We start from the raw sequence: 21,552 nt of genomic DNA, 5'->3' as shown, positions 1-21,552 counted from the left end.
TTTGGTTTAAAAACTAATAAAAATAGGTGCTAAAGGAAATTTCTCAGTAAAAAGGCACTAAGGACTATAAAGTCCACTGCCAAGGTCCCCACATTCAAAACAAAAGATCAGTTTCTTAAAAATTACATACTTGGTTTATTTTCCACTTTCTTTTCTCACAAAAAACAAAACAAACAAAAAAAAAACTAAAAGTCTTTTAGCACATGTACCACCCTTAGAATTTCCAGTAAACCAGCACCAGCCTGAAGATCACGTGCTCATCGAAAGGTGGAAAGAAGAAAACCTCGAGCCAGCCTGGGAAGGACCCTACCTTGTGCTGCTAACCACCAAGACTGCTGTACATCCTGCAGCAAAAAAAGGATGGACTCAACACACCCGAGTCAAGAAAGCGCCACCCCCTCCAGAGTCATGGGCCATAGTCCCAGGGCAAAACCCTACCAAACTAAAGCTAAGAAAAATTTAACTCTTTTAATCTATTACATTACTCTTTCTTCTTTCCTCGCTCTATTGCTGACCATCTAGTTACTAATATAACCAAGTCAATTTCGCCTCAAACTATTGCATTTAATGCTTGCTTTGTTATACCCTGTGAGGACTTGCCAAGTCAAAGATAGCTTTCTACTTCAGAAAAGTACTTCTGTCCCTCCTGACTCTCCTCAGACTAGACATTAGTAAACCAGAACCATTTAATCCGGGGAGATTTCGATAAAGACCCCAGTGCCAACCAAGAGTGTTGCTCCCCCGAATATAGAGCTTTCATGCCACAGTTGGTCCAACATTCTGTGGACCACTAAAGAGCAAGGATGGACTGCCCCAACCAGTTTTTGTAATTTCCCTAAAACCATACATTCATTTTACTAGAGGATCATAGAAGTTAAAGACTTAAAACAAACTTTAGCAATTAAGACAGGATACCAAGATACAAATGCCTGGTTAAAATGGATCAAATATTCCATCTGCACGTTAAACAAAAGCAATTATTATGCTTGTGCACATGGCAGGCCAGAGGCCCAGACTGTCCCCTTTCCAATAAGGTGGTCTTCCAGTCGACCAGGCGTAGGCTGCATGGTAGCTCTTTTCCAGGATTCTACAGCCTGGAGTAATAAGTCATGCCAAGCTCTCTCTGCTATATCCCGAAGTTCAGCACCCTATGGTTCAGCCCCCGAGGGCCATCCAGCTTCCGTCTCCCAACACTAAGTTCACTTCGTGTCTCTCATGACAGAGAGGAAACTTAGCATTCCTTAGAGACCTGAAAGGATGCAGTGAGCTTAAGAATTTTCAAGCGCTTATCAATCAGTCAGCCCTTGTTCATCCCCGAGCGGATGTGTGGTGGTATTGTGGTGGACCTTTACTGGGCACGCTGCTGAATAACTGGAGTGGCAGTTGTGCTTTAGTCCAATTGGCTATCCCTTTCACCCTGGCATTTCATCAACCAGAAGGAAAAAAAATAAGACATCGTCAAGCGAGAGAAGCCCCTTATGCGTCCTTCGACTCTCCTGTTTATTTAGATGCAACTGGAGTCCCATGAGGAATACCAGATTAATTTAAAGCTTGAAATCAAACAGCTGCAGGATTTGAGTCAATATTTTAGTAGGTGACAGTTAATAAAAATGTAGATTAGATAAACTACATCTATTACAACCTACAGCAAGGAGCTTTTCATGAGTTAAAAGAAAAACTCATGTTGGTCCCAGCCCTGAGGCTACCTGACCTGACAAAACTCTTTACACTCTATGCGTCAGAAAGAGAAAAAATGGCAGTTGGAGTTTTAACCCAGACTGTGGGGCCCTGGCCAAGGCCAGTGGCCTATCTCTCAAAACAACTAGACAAGGTTTCCAAAGGCTGGCCCCCAGGTCTAAGGGCCCTAGCAGCAATGGCCCTGTTAGCACAAGCAGCAGATAAACTAACCCTTAGGCAAAACCTGAATATAAAGGCCTCCCATGCTGTGGTAACTTTAATAAATACCAAAGGACATCATTGGTTAACAAATGCTAGATTAACCAAGTACCAAACCTTGCTATGTGAAAATCCCCACATAACCACTGAAGTTTGCAACACCCTAAACCCCACTACCCTGCTCCCAGTATCAGAGAGCCCAGTTGAACATAACTGTGTAGAGGTGTTGGACTCAGTTTATTCCAGCAGGCCCAACCTCCGAGATCATCCTTGAACATGAGTAGACTGTAAGTGGTACAGGGACGGGAGCAGCTTCGCCAACCCCTGCAAAGTGACTCTAAAGACGGCGACAAGCCCTGCTCCAGTCACACCCGGAAGCTGACTGGTCCACGCACGGCCAAAGCACAAGGAAACTCATCGCGGGACTCATTTTCCTTAAAATTTGGACTTGTACAGTAAGGACTTCACCTGACCTTCCTCAGATTGAGGGCTATTTCCAGTGTATACATCAAGTCACGGAGGTAGGACAAAAGGTTGCTATGGTCCTACTATTTTACAGTTATTATAAGTGTACTAGAACTCTAAAAATAACTTGTTTGCATAATGTTATTCTATACAAGGTATGTAGCCCAGGAAATAACCAACCTGATGTGTGTTATGACCCACCTGAGCCTCCCATGACCACAGTTTTTGAAATAAGATTAAGAACTGAAGACTGGTAGGGGCTCATAAATGATACGAGTAAAGTGTTAGCCAAAACAGAAGAAAAAAGGGTCCCCCAAACAAGTCACCTTAAAATTTGATGCCTGTGCTGTCATTAACAGCAATAAGTGAGGAATAAGGTGTGGTTCTCTTAATTAGAAAAGAGGCTATATGGCAGAAAATAAGTACATCTGTCATAAATTAGGACTGTGTGGAAATAAATGTAAATACTGGTCTTGTGTCATTTAGGCCACTTGGATTAAAAAAAAAAAAAAAAAAAAAGATGAAAAGGATCCAGTCCACCTTCAAAAAGGAAAAAATGGCCCTTCCTTTCCTAAAGGACAATGTAACCCCTTAGAGCTAGTAATAACCAATCCCCTTGATCCTCACTGGAAAAAAGGGGAGCGTGTGACCTCAGGAATCAATGGGGCCAGACTGGATCCTCGAGTAAATATCTTGGTTCGAGGAGAAGTTCACAAATGCTCTCCTGAGCCAGTGTTTCAAACTTTCTATGATGAACTAAATGTGCCAGTACCAGAAATTCCAGGAAAAACAAAAATTTGTTTTTGCAATTAGCCGAGCATGTAGCCCAGTCTCTCAATGTCATTTCATGTTATCTATGTGGAGGAACTGTAATAAGAGATCAATGGCCATAGGAAGCCTGAGAATTAGTACCTACAGACCGAGTTCCTGATGAATTCCCAGCTTAAAAGAATCACCCTGATAATTTCTGGGTCCTAAAAGCCTCAATTATTGGACAATATTGCATAGTTAGAAAAGGAGAAGAATTCACTCACCCCGTGGGATGACTTAGTTGTCTGAGACAGAAACTGTATAACAGTACCACAGAAACAGTTACTTGGTGGAGTTCAAATCACACAGAAAGAAATTCATTTAGTAAATTTCCAAAGTTGCAAACTGTGTGAACCCACCCGGAGTCCCACTGGGACTAGACAGTCCCCACTGGATTATACTGGATATGTGGGCATACAGCTTATGCCAAATTACCTGACCAGTGGGCAGGTAGTTGTGTTATTGGCACTATTAAACCATCTTTCTTCCTACTGCCCATAAAAACAGGTGAACTCCTGGGCTTCCCTGTCTATGCGTCCCGCAAAAAGAGAACATAGCTATAAGAAATTGAAAAAATGATAAATGGCCCCCTGAGAGAATCATACAATATTATGGGCCTGCTACTTGGGCACAAGATGACTCGTGGGGATATCGGACCCCCATTTACATGATCAACCGAATCATACAGTTAGAAGCTGTCTTAGAAATAATCACTAATAAAACCAACGGAGTCTTGACTATTCTGGCCCGGCAAGAAACTCAGATGAGAAATGCTATCAAAATAGATTAGCTCTCGACTACTTGCCAGCAGCTGAAGGAGAGGTCTGTAGGAAATTTAACCTTACTAATTGCTGCCTACTCATAGACAATCAAGGGCAAGCAGTTGAAGACATGGTTAGAGATATGACAAAACTGGCACACATGCCCGTGCAAGTGTGGCATAGATTTGATCCTAGGGTCATGTTTAGAAAATGCCTCCCAGAGGTAGGAGAATTTAAAAATCTTATAATAAGAATTGTAATAGTAATAGGAACCTACTTACTGCTCTCGTTTGCTACCTGTACTTCTTCGAATGATAAAAAGCTTCATTGCTACCTTAGTTCACCATAATGCACAAGTGTGCTGTATGAATCACTATTGATCTGTTTTGCAAGAAGACATGGGTAGTGAAAATGAAAGTGAGAACTCCCACTAATAAAATGAGTGAGAGTCTCAAAAGAGGGGAATAAGGGAGGAGACCACACCTCATATTGTCTTATGCCCAATTTCTGCCTCCAAAGAAAGAAGTAAAAACTAAAAGGCAGAAATGAAATTCACAAGCAGACAGCCCGGCGCCACACCCTGGGCCTGGCAGTTAAAGATCGACTCCTGACCTATTGGTTCTGTTATCTGTAGATTACAGACATTGTATAGAAACGCACTGTGAAAATCCCTATCTTGTTTTATTCCGATCTAATTACCAGTGCATGCAGCCCCTAGTCACCTACCCGCTGCTTGCTCAATCAGTCACAACCCTCTCACATGCACCCCCTTAGAGTTGTGAGCCCTTAAAAGGGACAGGAATTGCTCACTTGAGGAGCTCGGCTCTTGAGACAGAAGTCTTGCCAATGCCCCCGGCCAAATAAACCCCTTCCTTCTTTAACTCGGTGTCTGAGGAGTTTTGTCTGTGGCTCATCCTGCTACAGAGTCACAGTATTCTTTCATCAGGGCATCGGTACAACAATCCACTTCCACGTTACCCTGCCTTCCTCAGAAGAAAAGACTTACAATTCACGTTTAAGAATCAGTCTAAAGTAAGTACATATAATCTGATGTCTATTTTCACAATTAGGAGGAGAAAAATAATAGACTTTAAGGAAATTCCACTTATCTAATGTCATTTAAATAAAAATGTTTCACTGGGCACACTGGCTCACGCCTATAATCCCAACACTTTGGAAGGCCAAGGCGGGTAGATTGCCTGAGCTTAGGAGTTCAAGGCCAACCTAGACAACATAGTGAGACCTTGTCTCTACCAAATACAAAAAAAAATTGGTGAGGCATGGTGGCTCGTGCTTGTAGTCCCAGCTACTAGCGGGAGAGGGGTCAGGGGTTGGCGGTGGTGGTTGGGCTGAGGTGGGAGGATCGCTTAACCCTGGGAGGCAGAAGTTGCAGTGAGCTGAGATCGCGCCACTGCACTCCAACCTGGTGACACAGTGAGACTCCATCTCAAAAAAAAAAAAAAATGTTTTTAATGATCCACTCAACTTAAAATGATGCTTCCGAGGTCATTTTGAAAAGACTGTTGAATCATGTTTATTTCACATTTTGCAGTGTAAAACTTGTTTTATACTGACATCAAGTGGCAATAATTTGTAATGCAGTTTACCAAACTGCTTTTCTTTACTCTGAAAAGATATGATTTAAATATATGATACTGATACCTTAAAAAGTCTGAGTAAACAACGTGACTTAAGGAATGCCTAAAGATGCAATTCCAATTCAGTTGCCTCACAAGTAATTCCCTAAGCAATCCATTTCTTCAGAGTCTCTGTGTGACCTCGGACATGTTGGTATGTTTTTCTGTTTGGTCTCACTACTCATCCATAAAATGTGGCTAATGATATGACATATTGAACAGGGAGTGTAAATATTCAAGGAGATGTAAATGTAAAATGAGTAAGTGCCAGGCACATAGTAAGTGCTCAATGAATATTAGCTGCTAGATTAAGATTTCCCTATGGAAATACAAGAATCAAAGGAAGGGCTGACACCCTACTCTCAACACATAGAGGTCTGCTTTTCAAGTAGACAGCCATCTAAAAAAGTAAGAACTTCAGGAGGAATCCAAAAATATGTTCAGGGTTAAGAGTCACTAAAGGGAAGAAGGTAGGAAACCAAAGGCCATCTTTTCCTAACTCACAATCACTCCTGATGTGAATTCCATTTAGGATATATATGACTCTACCAGGTAAACCACTTAGACCAACACACTGCCAACTCAATTTTTTTTTCTAACACATTGCACAGAAAGCAGCAAAATAAGGATGTCATGTCAGCAGAGTTTGCATTTCCTTATTTAAGCTTTTAATAACTTAAAATGCTTTGACAATCACTTAAATAAGTTTATATGTCTAAAATAAGCTAAATAATTTTTCAAGCTGGTAGAAATTCAAGTCACATGAAATAAAGATTCCCAATTTAAGCAAAATAAAGATTCTCTATGTAAACATCTGCTTCTGACTGAGAAACAAGTCTTACCCATCATTTCCTCAGCCCACCATGGCCCCAAGATGGCACATCTAGTTCCATACCTTTTTCTGATTCCACTTCAGAAGGCTAACAGCCATTTTCTGACCTAACATATGAGTCATCAAACACTTCAACCCATGCTCCAAGAGAAGTCCAGCTTCAAAATGGATTTTGCTGCCATCTATGGTCTTAGAACATACATACCCGTGACATTCATTCAGATTATGGAAGTCCCAGTAACCAATAGGGATATTAAATGGCTCCTACAGAGCTTCACTTGGGTCTATTACAGGCAGACTACAGAAACTACCCTCTAAAGATGCTTCCTAGTTTCCTAGAGATACTTTCAGCAAAGGAAGCTAGACACACTTCTGTTTCTGTCTCCATTTTCCCTGTCTTTCTATTAACTGGCTCTCATCATGAACATTGTTAACTTGTCCAAACTTACTTCCAATTCCTGAGCTATTCCTACAGCACAGCAAAGTTAAGCCATTCCCAAATGGAAAACATAACTTTAGCCAAGAAAGGAACTTGGGGAGCCATAATTAGTTTTAACCTTTAACCTTTTGGCTCTACAAAAATGTGGAAAGAAGGCCTGGTGTGGTGGCTCCTGCCTGTAATCCTGTAATCCCAGCACTTTGGGAGGCCAAGGCGGGCAGATCATGAGGTCAAGAGATCGATACCATTCTGGCCAACATGGTGAAATCTCGTCTCTACTAAAAATACAAAAATTTGCTGGGTGTGGTGGCGGGCGCCTGTAGTCCCAGCTACTCAGGAAGCTGAGGTAGGAGAATTACTTGAACCTGGGAGGCGGAGGTTGCAGTGAGCTGAGATCACACCACTGCATTCCAGCCTGGTGACAGAGTGACATTCCATCTCAAAAAAAAAAAAAAGTGGAAAGAGATTAGTCAAAAAAGAAAGTTGAGCAAGGGGCTGGCTACCATGTAGCTCCACATAAAGCCTTGAGCTTCACAGTACAGCAGTCAGTTTTAGTGCCATCAAGGAACTGAATTTCTTGGCCAGGTGCGGTGGCTCACACCTGTAATCCCAGCACCTTGGGAGACCAAGGCAGGCAGATTACTTGAGGCCAGGAGTTCAAGACCAGCCTGGCCATCTCTACTAAAAATACAAAAATTAGCCAGACGTGGTGGTGCATGCCTGTAATCCCAGCTACTCGGGAGGCTGAGGCAGGAGAATCACTTGAACCCAGGAGGCAGAGGTTGCAATGAGCTGAGATTGTGCCACTGCACTCCAGCCTGGAGGACAGAGCTAGACTCTGTCTCAAAAAATAAATAAATAAATAAATAAATAAATAAATAAACGTAACTGAATTTCTTTCAAATGTTTGATGCTTTTGTTCACCTGTTGATTAGACAGATATTAGACAGTTTAATCAGATAATTGAAGTTTAAAGGAAAATTTTATGATTATTTGCTCCAGTTGTGCTTCTGAATTCATATTTTTGCTTTGATTCTCAGGTCTGAAACAAAAGTCACCTGGAAAAAAGAGCAACAGGGAAGAACAAGTCTTATGACTACCACAGAAAAGATGATCCTCATAGACTATCAATATTTATATATAGTTTATATTACAATTAACCTAACTGGAGGTGACCATGGATTTATAGTTGGGGAACTAGTAAACACCTTCAAAATTTTAAGTGTATATTGACTCAAAATAATTTATTTTGGGGATGTTTAGGAGGCCAGTGAAGGAATATACTTACATCACTTGAAGAGACTGTTCCTGTTTCAACAGCAACACCGCTACCACGCAGTTTCTATTACGAAATAAATAACTCATTATTTAGTTTTGTTTTGTTTTGATTTTATCCTAATGTATCAGCTTACAAAAGGGAGCTAAGCAAATTTTTCCCCTAATTCTATGTAATAATTTTTCCCCTATAATTTTATTCCTAATCCTAGTCAATAAAAAGCAAGGGGATGACATAAAATGTTCTAAATATCGTTACGCTCTTCCAGATAATATATTTATCAGTAAGTAGCTAAAAATGGAACAATAATAAACTGACTGCTAAGCTCCAGGTAAATTTCATGGGTAAAGCCAGTGTAAATTTCCAAGTCTTGAGATTTACTTACTGAATTGTTTTTCCAGTAAGATGACTGCCTTAAATTGAACTATCCACACTATATTCTGTAGCAAAGCTTTCAAAAACAGGTGTCTGATGTCAGGAAGGTACAATATGCGACTTAGTTATCCACAGCAAAGCTAACGAATTACAATGACCAATCAAAATCTCAAATGTCATACAGAAATGACCAAAGAAAATTTAAAGACAGTCAGAGGCTGAAAGTGCAAGAGAAAAGCAATAATGAATTTCTGAAAGGAAATTTTGTATTTATTCAATAACTACTATCTGCGAAGTACAGGCATGAGTCCCCACAACCCAAGTGCAACACTCCAAACTACCCAAAAAGGCTTCAAAGGCCAATATAAGATCAAAGAACAAAACATCTGAACTTGCAACTTGGACTTTTGAAAGTTTATTTCTATTAGAATCAGGAAATTGTGGTACTTTTTGTGAGAGAGAAAAACACTTGTGATAGAAAAAAAAGAGACACTCCAGACATAGCACTATCGCATGACAATTGAGAAAAGTAGCAAGTAATATCAGAAATAATTGTTACTTTTTAAAACGAAGAGTCTGGATTTTAATCATGATAGAAGGCTACGAAGAAGTACCTGCCCGCAGCAAGAGGGACAGTGCAATGAGAGCCAAGCAGAAGCAGTAGCCAGACTAAGAAGCAAGGCCAGGCTAAGCCTGGGTACCCTGAAGAGGTCCCCTGCAGCAGAAGGACCCGCAAAGCGGAGGCACTGCACAACTTAAAGTCCACAACTTAAAGCCAAAGACTCTGTGATTAAAAGAGTGCACTAAAAAGATGCAGAAAATTCTTGAAGAGCATTTATCTATAAAAAGCTCAATTCTAATGAAAACTATTCTAGACATTGAAATATTTACTTCCACTAGTGATGAGAGAAATATTCCACCCAGTTGTTGGACATCGTCACAAGCATGGTCAATCATTCCACAAGTGACAAGTCACCTGAGAGGCACAACGTATATGTTATTCCTAGGAGGAAAAGTCTAAGGTAAAAATGCCCAAAAAGCTAGGAGCATGCCACAGCATCCATTCTTCCCTACCAATTTTCATTTTATGAATTCAGCTACAGAGCCTTATTACCACTATACCTGAAAGCTAACATTACCCCAGAATGAAGTTTTGTTTTTCTGGGGATTTTTTTGTTGTTTTCTTTTGTTTTTGAGACAAGAGTCTCATACTGTCAGGGTGGAGGGCAGTGGCGTGATAACAGCTCACTGCAGCCTCAACCTCCTCAGGCTCAAGTGATCCTCCTGCCTCAGCCTGCCGAGTAGCTGGAACTACAGGTGTGCACCACCACACCCAGCTAATTTTTCTATTTTCTGTAAAGACAGGGTTTTGCCATGTTGTCCCGGCTGATCTCAAACTCCTGGGCTCAAGCAATTGGCGTGCCTCAGCCTCCCAAAGCGCTAGGATTACAGGCATAAGCCACCACACCAGGCCTGGAATTAAGTTTATTAAAGGGGAGAGATCATTTCAAAGTAGGAAAAAAGGGAGAGGTGTATCCCATTTAACTAACATTCTGATCCCAAACGATATGCTACATTTAGAAATTTTAAATCTCACTTTCACAAGCTTGTTTCTTACGTTTTAAATAGCTTGTTTTTTAAATACCTCACAAACTCAATAAAATGGTGGCTCTTGTAAAAACACTTTTTAAAACCAAGCCCCAAACCAGTTAAAATTGATGTTATTAACATATAAAAGATTTTGATCAAGAAACTCTAAAATATCTCTATCCAAACATAAATGGCAATTAGGCTCACCTAAAAAAGACAGGCAACAAGACAAAAAGTAAATCTAAGCAAAATATGGTGTCTTTCTTATGCCTCAAACTAAAATCTGTTAATAAAGTCACCTGAAATCTAAATGGCAACTTTCAAAAAATTTCGAATAGACATTTATTTGTAATCTAACAACCTACCAATATTGTTTCTCCTGGTCCCATTCCTCCTCTAGGTCACCCTCACATCAAAATCTCATTCCCTTCTACCTTTTCATCTCCAGAATCCTCCTCCCTTGTCCACCTTCAGTTCTCTCCTCTTCTGAGTATCAAACACCACACCTCTTCATACCTACTACACTTCATCCCTGTAAGCCTGAAACTATCATTCCACAGAACCATCATTTGTGTCCTATCTTTTGCCCTATCCTGAGGAAACATGAAGACAAAATAGAAAACTTGTCATTTTCCAAGCCATCACAGCTACAGGCTATTTTCCTCCCGAAGACATAGAGCTAGAAAGGCCTGCAAGCAACCAAGATGACCAGTAGGCACGCTTCAAGTAGTTCATTAGGCCTAACTAATCCCACCCTGAAACTGGGAAATTGTGAGAACGAGCCACTGTGTGGGACACTGTCCTCTTGCAGCTGGACTGGACAGCTCCAGGCTCACCCAGGGGGAGCTGGAAGCATGGGAGGGACTCGGCCAGACAAGGACAAGCAGGTTAGCTAATAAAGATCTAGAACATGCTGTTTGCAGTTTGAAATGCCCCTGGTGGCACCCAGGACCAGTTTGTTTATTAGTGTAATCGGTTAGACAGCTTAGCCTGGTTATGTAACCAAAAGGGCATAAAAGATCTCACTCGAAACTTTCAGAGAGCTCTCCCAAAACCAAGATTTCCCGCACAAATCTTGGTGGTTCACAATCCTGGGGCAGCCGAGGGAGCTGCACCTGGAAATCTCTCGGCCGGAGGCATGCTCTCTCCTGCTGTACCGTTTCTTTTCCTTTATCGAAGCCTCACACGCACGTGCTCTTTGGAGCTGTGTGGGTCCTTTCAATTCTCCAGCCTGTATCATCTTGGCAGCCACCTAGAAGAAAGGTACTCCCTGACCCCTGAAAAGCATGAATAAGAAACCCCAAGTGGCAGAAAAGACAGAAAGGATTGAAATGAAGCCAGTCAAAGAAAGAAAAAGCAAAGCACACTACCCATATCTGACAGTAGTTTGGTTTGTCAAGTTCAAAATGGCATTATTTTAATAAAACATTTTTGTAATTTAACATATTTACTATAAATAGCTTAAAAGAACATGGATGTTATATTCCCTTCAAAGGTACTTTAAAAAAATTTCTTTTACCTGTGAACTCAGCTGAGTTTTTATCCAATTGAAATAGTAATTTAAGTCACTGCCTTCCATCAATTCTTTTCCCCAAGCTGCTAACTTGGCAATAATTCTTGCTGCCTGAAAACAAATAAGAAATACATTTGAACACAACATTAATTCTAAAAATCACATCATATACCTTAAAAAAAGGATTTGTAACAATTTTGCTACACAATTTCTTAACACTCAACCACTCTAAAAATAAGTTTATATTTCATTTTTTAAAATATATTTTGAAACAAACATTAAAAATATATTTTTAAATATTTCCATCAAAGTGAACCCAAATTAGCTGAGTCTTAGGAATTTCTTGACACTCCCTGAATTATTTTGGGTTTCAAAAGTAAGACTGGAATTCATTATATGACCAGCAAAAAACAGAACACAAAAATCTGTCTTAGAAGCAGACTGTCACCAAACCACTTGCCAGAAATCTAAACAATCTCTACAACAAACTGCCAGCCTCTCCGACACTCATTCCAAGCCACTTGGGAGTTCTAACACTTAAAAATCCATTTCTAGGCCGGGCGCGGTGGCTCAGGCCTGTAATCCCAGCACTTTGGGAGGCCGAGACGGGCGGATCACGAGGTCAGGAGATCGAGACCATCCTGGCTAACACGGTGAAACCCCGTCTCTACTAAAAAATACAAAAAATCTAGCCGGGCGGGCGCCTGTAGTCCCAGCTACTCGGGAGGCTGAGGCAGGAGAATGGCGTGAACCCGGGAGGCGGAGCTTGCAGTGAGCTGAGATCCGGCCACTGCACTCCAGCCTGGGCGACAGAGCCAGACTCCGTCTCAAAAAAAAAAAACAAAACAAACAAACAAAAAAAAAAATTCCATTTCTTAGGATAATATACATCATAGGTATTAGTCATCTCTCCCAACATAAATAAATATCCTTTCTCCTCAAAGATCTCTCCATTTTCTTCAAGCTATAAAACTAACCATTTTTTTAATTAAATAGGCAATATAAAGTACTAGTTCTCCATACACAAACCAATTTAATAAATATTCTATCAGAACTGAAAGCAAATCACTGTCTTAAAACTCCAAATCATTCAGCAATAACTCATCCCAGTAGAGAATGAAAGGCTACACTAGCTAACCTCAAAATAATTTCCCATGCTGGTAGACTCATGTTTGTTCTTACATTTGAATACAGCAAACCAGACTGACAGGTGCACTTCCAAGGTCAGAACGTTAGACACTTAAGTGTTCTGGTGTATTTGAAATTCCACAACATAGGGACTAACAGGGGCGCCTTTACTTGCTCATTGAGTTGTGACATGCTGAGGTTTTCACATGCCCAGCTAAATGAATTTATAAATTATAAATACATTATCTAGTTTAAACTCATCTTACTGTCACAAAATAGACAACTGACTTAAAAGGATTACTGTTAGGAGGCCAAGGATTGAAAATATCATCAGCAGTGCATGCACAAGACAAAGGAACAAGAGCATAAGCTAGCATAAGCTCTTTATCAGCACATGGTAAACCAATGGGAGTCTCCCTCAGAATGTGAAAGATTGGCCAAAAGTAAATGAAATCATCAAGAAGTTAACATGGATTTGGCCGCACAGTAATAATGAACCATTCCCTAAGTATATATTTGTTTAATGTATTTGTCAGTTTTGTTGTTATACCATTAGGAGGACATTTAAACCAGTGAAGACAACAAACCTCTACAATTTTAAAGAGGGAAATATATTACTGGCTTTTAAAAAAGTATTCTTTAAAATACAGTGTATTTCATCAGTCCTCCTTAATTTCTCTTTTTATAGATATTTCATAATGTCCACAACATATAAATATACTATATGAATACAATATATAACTATACCATATGAATACATATACATGTGGAAGGAGGGAGGGAGGGAGCGAGACAACATACATGCTCAAAAATGTTTCACTGCCAGTGGCCCCTGATTTGAAAACTTTTAAAAACATCTACTGAAACAAGCAGCCTCTGGAGCTACATGCCCCCCAACAGCTCCTGCCATCCCCAGCCCGTAGCCCACTTCCCAATGGAAATAGAGAACGCCTGTTTGTACAAAGGTTTATTCTCTCAACCCTGCTTTCAGACTCCACGAAAGATTCTTCAGTACTAGGGCTTCCAAACATAGCCTACGTTTAAAACAGGAATGTAGGCTGGGTGTGGTGGCTCACGCCTGTAATCCCAGCTTTCTAGGAGGCTAAGGCAGATGGATCACAAGGTCAGGAGTTCAAGACCAGCCTGGCCAACATGGTGAAACCTCGTCTCTATTAAAGATACAAAAATTAGCTGGGCGTGGTGGTGCATGCCTGTAATCCCAGCTACTGGGGAGGCTGAGGCAGAAGAATCGCTTGAACTCGGGAGACGGAGGTTGCAGTGAGCCGAGATCGCGCAACTGCACTTCAGTCTGGCAACACAGTGAGACTCCGCCTCAAAAAAAAAAAAAAAAACAAGAGTGCATTTAAGATATTGAAAAGCAATCAAGTAATTACTTAAAATAAAAATGAAACACAGTAGCTGCTTCAAAGTAAGATTTAATTTCTATATAGTAAAATGTGGTTAACCCCACTACAAACACTGTACATGTGAGAATTCTCCACAGGCTTTGATGCACTCCTTGCAGTCCACAAAACCTTAACTGCGTCAGAGCAACCCTATCTCCTTCCAACTCCCAATGTCCTTTCTCTACTGAACACCGATACAGAAAGCTAATGTCATAGTAGTTACGCCTATGGGAATGGACAGGTTACTATGTCATAAAGAGCACAGTAGTTACTCCTACGGGAACGGACATAAAAGGCCCAGGTTTCTTTCTTACCTAAATGAGAATGTAATCACAATTCTGCCAATTTTAAACAAAATTTTTTAAATAAAAACCTTTCTTCTTTGTATTTAAAAAAAAAAAAAATCCAGTTGGGGGCAGTGGCTCACACCTGTAATCCCAGCACTTTAGGAGGTCAAGGCAGGTGGATTGCTTGAGCCCTGAAGTTCAAGACCAGCCTCGGCAACATAGTGAGATCCTCTCTCCTTAAAAAAATTTTTAAAAAAGAATCCAATCAATTCAAAATTTACCATATAAACAGTAAAGGGATCCTGGCGATTCAACATTGGCAGAAAGTAGGGCCACGCAGTGTTCTTGCTACGTCTGGCGTAGTCAAAGAAAATGCTAACACGCTGATGATTTTCCTAAAAAAGAAAAGAAATGGTATCACCAATCAGAACACATTTTGCTAAAGAATGTAACAATTGTGCACCACTTCTCAACCTCCCATCAGTCTGTGTTCTTTCTTTTTTCAGTGTGTGTATGTGTGATTTGCCTGTCATTAACAGGGCAGGGGGTAGGGATGGTAGTAGGGAGAGATATTTTACTAAAAAAATCACCTTTAATGATTATGATTATTTTAAATCACAAAGTGTAAGACTACAAGTTACACTTCTCGGCCTGCACCTCTGACCTGTTACTCCCAATGTAGCAGGTCTACACCCACCACCAACACCCAAGTGTGAGCACCTGGCTGCCACACAAGGGAAATCAAAATCGGAAAGGGAGCAGGAAGAGCGCAAAGTAGGTCTAGATACACCTTGAACTACTAACAAATAGGCAAGGGAAACAGAGAATTAAATGAATCTTAAATGTTCAAGTTACTTCTTAGCATATCACGGTAGAAAACTTGGGATAAATAAAGACAGCAGAAAACAGCACATACTACCAGTGGACATAGGATCTGAGTAAGAGAAAATTCTTAGTTCCAATTATTAAAACTTCACCACTCACTTAAATTTTCTCTATCACTGGCTGAGATCCACCTTCTGGTTCATTATGTGAATACAGTTGTTAAATAGCAATACTTTTTTCAAAATTCTTTTACTACACCACCATATCAGCAATAGTAATACTTTTTCTGATTAAACTTTTATTAATGTATTTATTTATTTTATTTCCCTAGGTTACTGGGGAACAGGTGGTATTTGGTTATGTTAAGTTCTTTAGCGGTGATCTGTGGGTCTTAATACTTTTTAAAAGCACAAATAACCACATAAACAAAAAATTCCTAGTTTCAGATTAACATTTAATTATTTTTAAATATAGTGTTTTTTGTTTTTTTGTTTTTTTGGTTAATATTGGTCTACACTAATAATTACCTATTCGAGGAATAGCCTACTATCTCCTTAGGTAATGAGTCATTATTGTTTAGAATAACAATTTGAAGGAGTTGTGACAATGATTTTATCAAGGAATCCAAAATTCAGATGAGCCATCATTGCTTCATTGGTAGAGGTACCCAGATTACAGACCTTTAAGAGAATAAGGGTAAAGAAATCCTTCTGGTCAGGTACACTTAGCAACTGCTGTTGACATCCAGGCAAAGAAAACAATTTAATCCTCAAAATCATGTGCTAAAAACTAAGCATGTGAGGAAACATAAGCAATTCTGTCAAAAAGCATTTTGTTCAGAAGTGATAAGGATGAAATGATAGGATTAAAAATAGAAAAAGAAAATTATTATAAATAGCACAAGGAATTGAATGATAAAGGTATATATAAACTTCTCCATGTAACTAAAATTTTACAAATAAAATCAATTACTAAACTATAATGAGGGCCAGGTGCAGTACCTCACACCTGTAATTCTAGCACTTTGACAGGCCAAGTGGGAGGGCTGCTTGAGCCCAGGAGTTCAAGACCAGCCTGGGCAACATAGTGATACCCCATCTCTACAAAAAAATAAAAAATTAGCCAGGTGTGGTGGCACACGCTTGTAATCCCACTACTCGGGAGGCTGAGGCAGGAGGATTGCTTGAGCCCAGGAGGCAGAGGTTGCAGTGAGCCGAGATTGTGCCACTGCACTCCAGCCTGGATGACAAGAGCAAAACTCTGTCTCAAAAAAAAAAAAAGAAAGAAAGAAAGAAGAAAGAAAAGAAAGGAAGGGGGGGAGAGAGAGAATAAAACAAACTGCATCTCACCAGAAAAAAAAAAAAAGAGAGAGACAGGCCAGGCACAGTAGCTCATGCCTGTAATTCCAGCACTTTGGGAGGCAGAGGCAGGTGGATAACTTGAGGTCATGAGTTCGAGACTACCCTGACCAACATGGTGAAACCCTGTCTCTACTAAAAATACAACAAAATTAGCTGGGCAAGGTGGGGCATGCCTGTAGTCCCAGCTACTCAGGAGGCTGAGGCAGGAGACTCGTTTCAACCCAGGAGGTAGAGGCTGTAGTGAGCGGAGATCATGCCACTACACTCCAGCCTGGTCAATGAAGCGAGACTCCATCTAAAAAAAAAGAGAGAGAGTGAGTCCGGGTGCGATGGCTCACATCTGAATCCCAGAATTCTGGGAGCCAAGGCAGGGAGATTTCTTGAGGCTAGTATTTCGAGACCAGCCTGGGCCACATGGCGAAATTCCACCTCTACTAAAAATACAAAAATTAGTTGGGCACGGTGGCACAAGCCTGTAATCCCAGCTACTACTCTGGAGGCTGAGGCATGAGAATCACTTAAACTTGGGAGGTGGAGGTTGCAATCATTGCTGAGATTGCACCACTGAACTCCAGCCTGGGTAACAAAGTGAGACCAAGTATCAAAGAAAAAAAGAAGAAGAAAAAAAACGGTACTCTTGAGTGAGGAATATTATAAACCACCCAAATCCATGATATGAATAGATGAAAGAACCCCACACAGATACAAAACTACCATAAAAAGAAACCAAAAGACGCAAATCAAAATATCGCAGGTGATGAAATTTCTCTCCTCCAAAAAAATTGCAAAACAAAACTGTAACATAACTACGCAAACTGAATTAAATATCCTCAAACATCTGGAAAAATAAAATACCACCTTGAATCAGAAATTCAAAACCAAAACTGAGAAATGTGCCCCTAATAAGGGAAAATTTAAACATAGCTGATAGAACTCAGGAAAGAAATGAAAGAAAAGAGCAAAATGGTCTCAAAATTTAAAACTAAATTATACAGTGTTCAACAGAGAACAGACTCAAAAGTCAAAGAACTGTGAACCAGAGATCCTGTATCAGCCAAGCTGCTCTTTAAGATTACAGGAAAAAATTGTAATGCAAAAATTTAAAGACTACTGTACACATAAGACATTCTTGAGGAACCTACTAGCAGATAAGCTTCATCTAATCAAGAGATCCCTGGGAAAACTTCAGCAAAAGACCCAGTGGTGAAAATTTAATATAACAAAACAAAAGTGGGAACAAGGGTAGAATAATAATAAATGTTGTATGTCCTGACAAAGTAAAAAATAGCCACTAAAAATGAGAAGAGAGGAAAAGTAGAATAAATTCATTGATTGTTGCAAATCAAAAAATACTATTAAAAATGACAAATGAAATTATAAATGAATAAAACAGGGATTAACAGCATTAAAGGGATATAAATACAAAGATAACCAATAGAACACAGAAAACTTCCTAAATGCCAAAAAAGTTTAATACAAATGCAAACAAAACACATAATAAAGAATAAAATAGTAATGCACACAGTAATTATAACACAGTATGACAGTTGAGATCGAATTTCTTAGTAATATTCATAAATGTGGATGGTTTAATTCACCTATTAAAAGAAAAAGGGGTTTCAACTCACAAACAAGACCCAAATCTATACTGTATACAAAAGACTTACCTAGAACAAAATGATTCACCTAAAAAAGGGACAGGCAAATAAAGATATGCAGACAAGTAGAAACAAGAAGCCATGAGTTGCCATACCAGTATTAAAGTATAATTTAAGCCAAAATGTATTAAGTATGATAAAAGGGACACTTTTAATGATAAACACCACAATTCACTGTAAATATAACACTAATGTGTATATATGCACTACATACAGCATCCACCTTTATAAAGTGAAAACTACAAAAGATATTAGAATAGTAAAAAATGTATTTATAAGGGGGAGACGTTTAACATACCACTCTTAGTACAAAAAAAAGCAGACCAAGAAAAAAGTAGACAAAAAGTAAAGGTATAGAAAACCTGTATCCTAAATAATAACATCATCAATAAAGTAGATCTGATAAATATAAATCAAACTTACACCCCTTAAGAAAGAATACATCTTTTCAAGTACACCTGGTACATTTATAAAATTGATCATATACTAATAAAAAAAGTATCAGTAAATTCCATAAAGTAGAAATGTTTTTAAAACATAACATTTGAAATCTTTAACAAAATGTTTTAAGCATTTCTGCCTGAAAATTAAAATATAAATATTAACCCTCTGTGAAAGGGAACACAGAAACTGAATTAAGAAAATCCTAAATCACTACATATCAGAGCTGAAGGGATATGCTTTAAGCAGTAATCAAAGGAAAATGCATATATTTAAATACTTTTCTTTTGGAGGGGGGTTAGAGTTTCTCTCTTTTTGCCCAGGCAGCAGTGCAATGGCACAATCTCGTCTGACTGCAACCTCCACCTCCCAGGTTCAAGTGATTCTCCTGCCTCTCAGCCTCCCAGTAGCCGGGATTAGGCGTGCACCACCACACCTGGCTAATTTTGTATTTTCAGTTGAGAAGGGGTTTCACCATGTTGGCCAGGCTGGTCTCAAACTCTTGACCTCATGACCCACACACCTCAGACTCCCAAAGTGCTGGGATTACAGGCGTGAGCCACCATGCCCAGCCAATAATTATTTCTTCTTAATAGAAGAATTGAAATAAGTTAAAACTCCCAGTTCAAAATGCTAGAAAAAGAACAAAGTAAACAACAAAAAAGAGTAAAGGAAGAATATAATAAAGGCAAAAACAGAAATTAAGGTAGAGAACAGAAAAACTATAGATCAATTAATATGAAAATCCTGACTCTGAAAAAAATTAACAAAACGGGGGAGAAACACTAATTAATCAAGGAATAAAAAAAGCAGAAAGCACAAATAAACAAACTAAGAAATGACATGGGGACATAATATGGAAATAGAGAAAAAAAATTTGAAGCATAAGATTTAATAAGATTACAGTCTTCTATGAAAATAAATGTAAAAGCTTCAATACAATAATTCCCAGAGAAAATACAGATTACCAAAATTATCACCATTTGAGATAGAAAGCCTCAAATGACCAATTTCTGTAGAAGACATAGAGAAAGCTATCAAATAATTACCCCACCAAAAACAACAGGTTCAGATGTATTCACAAGGGAATTTTGCCCAAACTTAGAGCTTGCAGTGCTAATGCTAAATATATTGTTGCAAAGTATAGCAAATAAAGAAAAACTGCCAAATCCTTTTTATCAAGCAAGTATAATGCTGATACATAACCAAATGAAGAAAACAAAAAATAAAATAAAATTATAAACCAATTACACATATGTACACTGAGGCAAAAATCCTAAATAACAGAAAAGAAAATTCAATATCATATCAAGAAAATAAGACACATGACCAAGTGGGATTTAACCTCAAATGCAAGGTTGGTTCAGTATTATAAAATCCATTACTATAATTCACCATATTGATATATCTAAGGAGAGGGAAAAAAAGTCACTCAATTATCTATGTAGATACCCAGAAAATAATAGCCTTTGACAAAACTCAACACCTATTCTTAATAATAGCACTCAAAAACTAAGAATTGACAACTTATTATAACCCATAAGAATTAAAAAAGTAAAATTATCTGTTTTATATCCCATAAGAATTGAAAAAGAAGTAAAATTATGTTTTTGCAAAAACAGATAATTATAAAATTTTAATTAAAATTTTTTAATTAAAATGTTATAAATTTATAATTCACAAATTTTATAAATTAGAGAAAAATTCAATCACAAAATTAATTCAAATAAAAGAATTCACTAAGGTACCAAAACAGAAAATATACGGAGATCAATGACTTTCATATACATTAACAAACAAGAGTTCAGAGATAAAATGGAAGAGAAATGCTGTTTTTAACAGTAATAATTAAGATAAAATATTAAGGTATAAACTTAACAAGAAATGTTGCAAAACCATTATGTGAAAATTACAACACTCCTGAAGACACAGACACACCTAACAAATGGAAAGGCATACCTTGTCCTTGGACAGAAAAATTCAGTAATATAATGATGTCATTTCTCCCTAAGTTAACTTATAAATTTATTATTAGTTTTTTAAATAGAGACAGGGTCTCACTATGTTGCCCAGGCTGGTTTCAAACTCCTGGCTTCAAGCGATCCTCCCACCTCAGCCTCCCAAGGTGCTAGGATTACAAGCACGAGCCAGTGCCAGGCCTTGTTTTGATTTTTTTTTTTAATAGTAACTTAAAGATTTAACACAACTTAGTAAAAATGCCAACAAACTTTTTCATAGATCAAATAACCTGACATTCCATTTCATATAAAAAAAAAAAACAACATTCAAGAATACCTAGGTAAATACTGGGGGGAAAAAAAACTGCAAAGGGAACTAGCTATAAGATCCTCTATCATTAAACTGGGTGGTGCTGGAACATGAATACACAGGCATTCCAGAAGCAAAGTATAAAAAGTACAGAAATAAACCTAGTTATATCGGGAGGTTTAATGTTAAAGGCAGCATCTCCAACCACTATGGCAACGACTGAAAATTTAATAAATGGTCAACTGAATGGCCATTTGGAAAACATAAAATTAGACACATACCTCTATAGACAAGAACCAACTCTAAGCAGGCCAAATGTCTAACTAAAGATGAAACTATACACGTACTAGAAAAAAACCTTGGTGAATTCCACTGTAAACTCGGGTATAAGGAAAAGCTTTCTATTACTCAAAATCTAGATTTAAAAAAATCTGATAAATTAGACTACATAAAAAATAAAAATAAATTGTGTCACCCTGTGAAAAATGTTATAAGCTAAGACAAAAAGGGAAATAACAAACTGGGAGAAAATATTTGCACTTTGTATCAGAGATATATGACTAATATATAAAGAACTCTTAAAA

The 21,552-nt window shown here is 38.5% G+C and overlaps 1 protein-coding gene across 5 annotated transcripts in view; it reads right to left on the bottom strand.

The window, feature by feature from the left end:
* Nucleotides 1-21,552, bottom strand: part of ATP6V1H (ATPase, H+ transporting, lysosomal 50/57kDa, V1 subunit H) — a 121,714-nt gene that overhangs the window by 83,400 nt on the left and 16,762 nt on the right. For 4 of the 5 annotated variants that reach the window (XM_011998110.1, XM_011998114.1, XM_011998111.1 and 1 more), the window contains 3 exons: nt 14,697-14,810; nt 11,601-11,705; nt 8,129-8,182 (listed from right to left, as the gene is read on the bottom strand). In XM_011998110.1, the coding sequence (XP_011853500.1) occupies nt 8,129-8,182; nt 11,601-11,705; nt 14,697-14,810 (273 nt within the window). The remainder of the gene's footprint in view (nt 1-8,128; nt 8,183-11,600; nt 11,706-14,696; nt 14,811-21,552) is intronic. The other variant, XM_011998112.1, reaches the window with a different exon arrangement.

This window comes from Mandrillus leucophaeus, unplaced genomic scaffold (assembly GCF_000951045.1).
Source record: "Mandrillus leucophaeus isolate KB7577 unplaced genomic scaffold, Mleu.le_1.0 Scaffold556, whole genome shotgun sequence".
Classification (NCBI taxonomy): Eukaryota; Metazoa; Chordata; class Mammalia; order Primates; family Cercopithecidae; genus Mandrillus; species Mandrillus leucophaeus.
The sequence above is the reverse complement of the archived record's forward strand: the minus strand, read 5'-3'. Positions and strand labels throughout refer to the sequence as shown.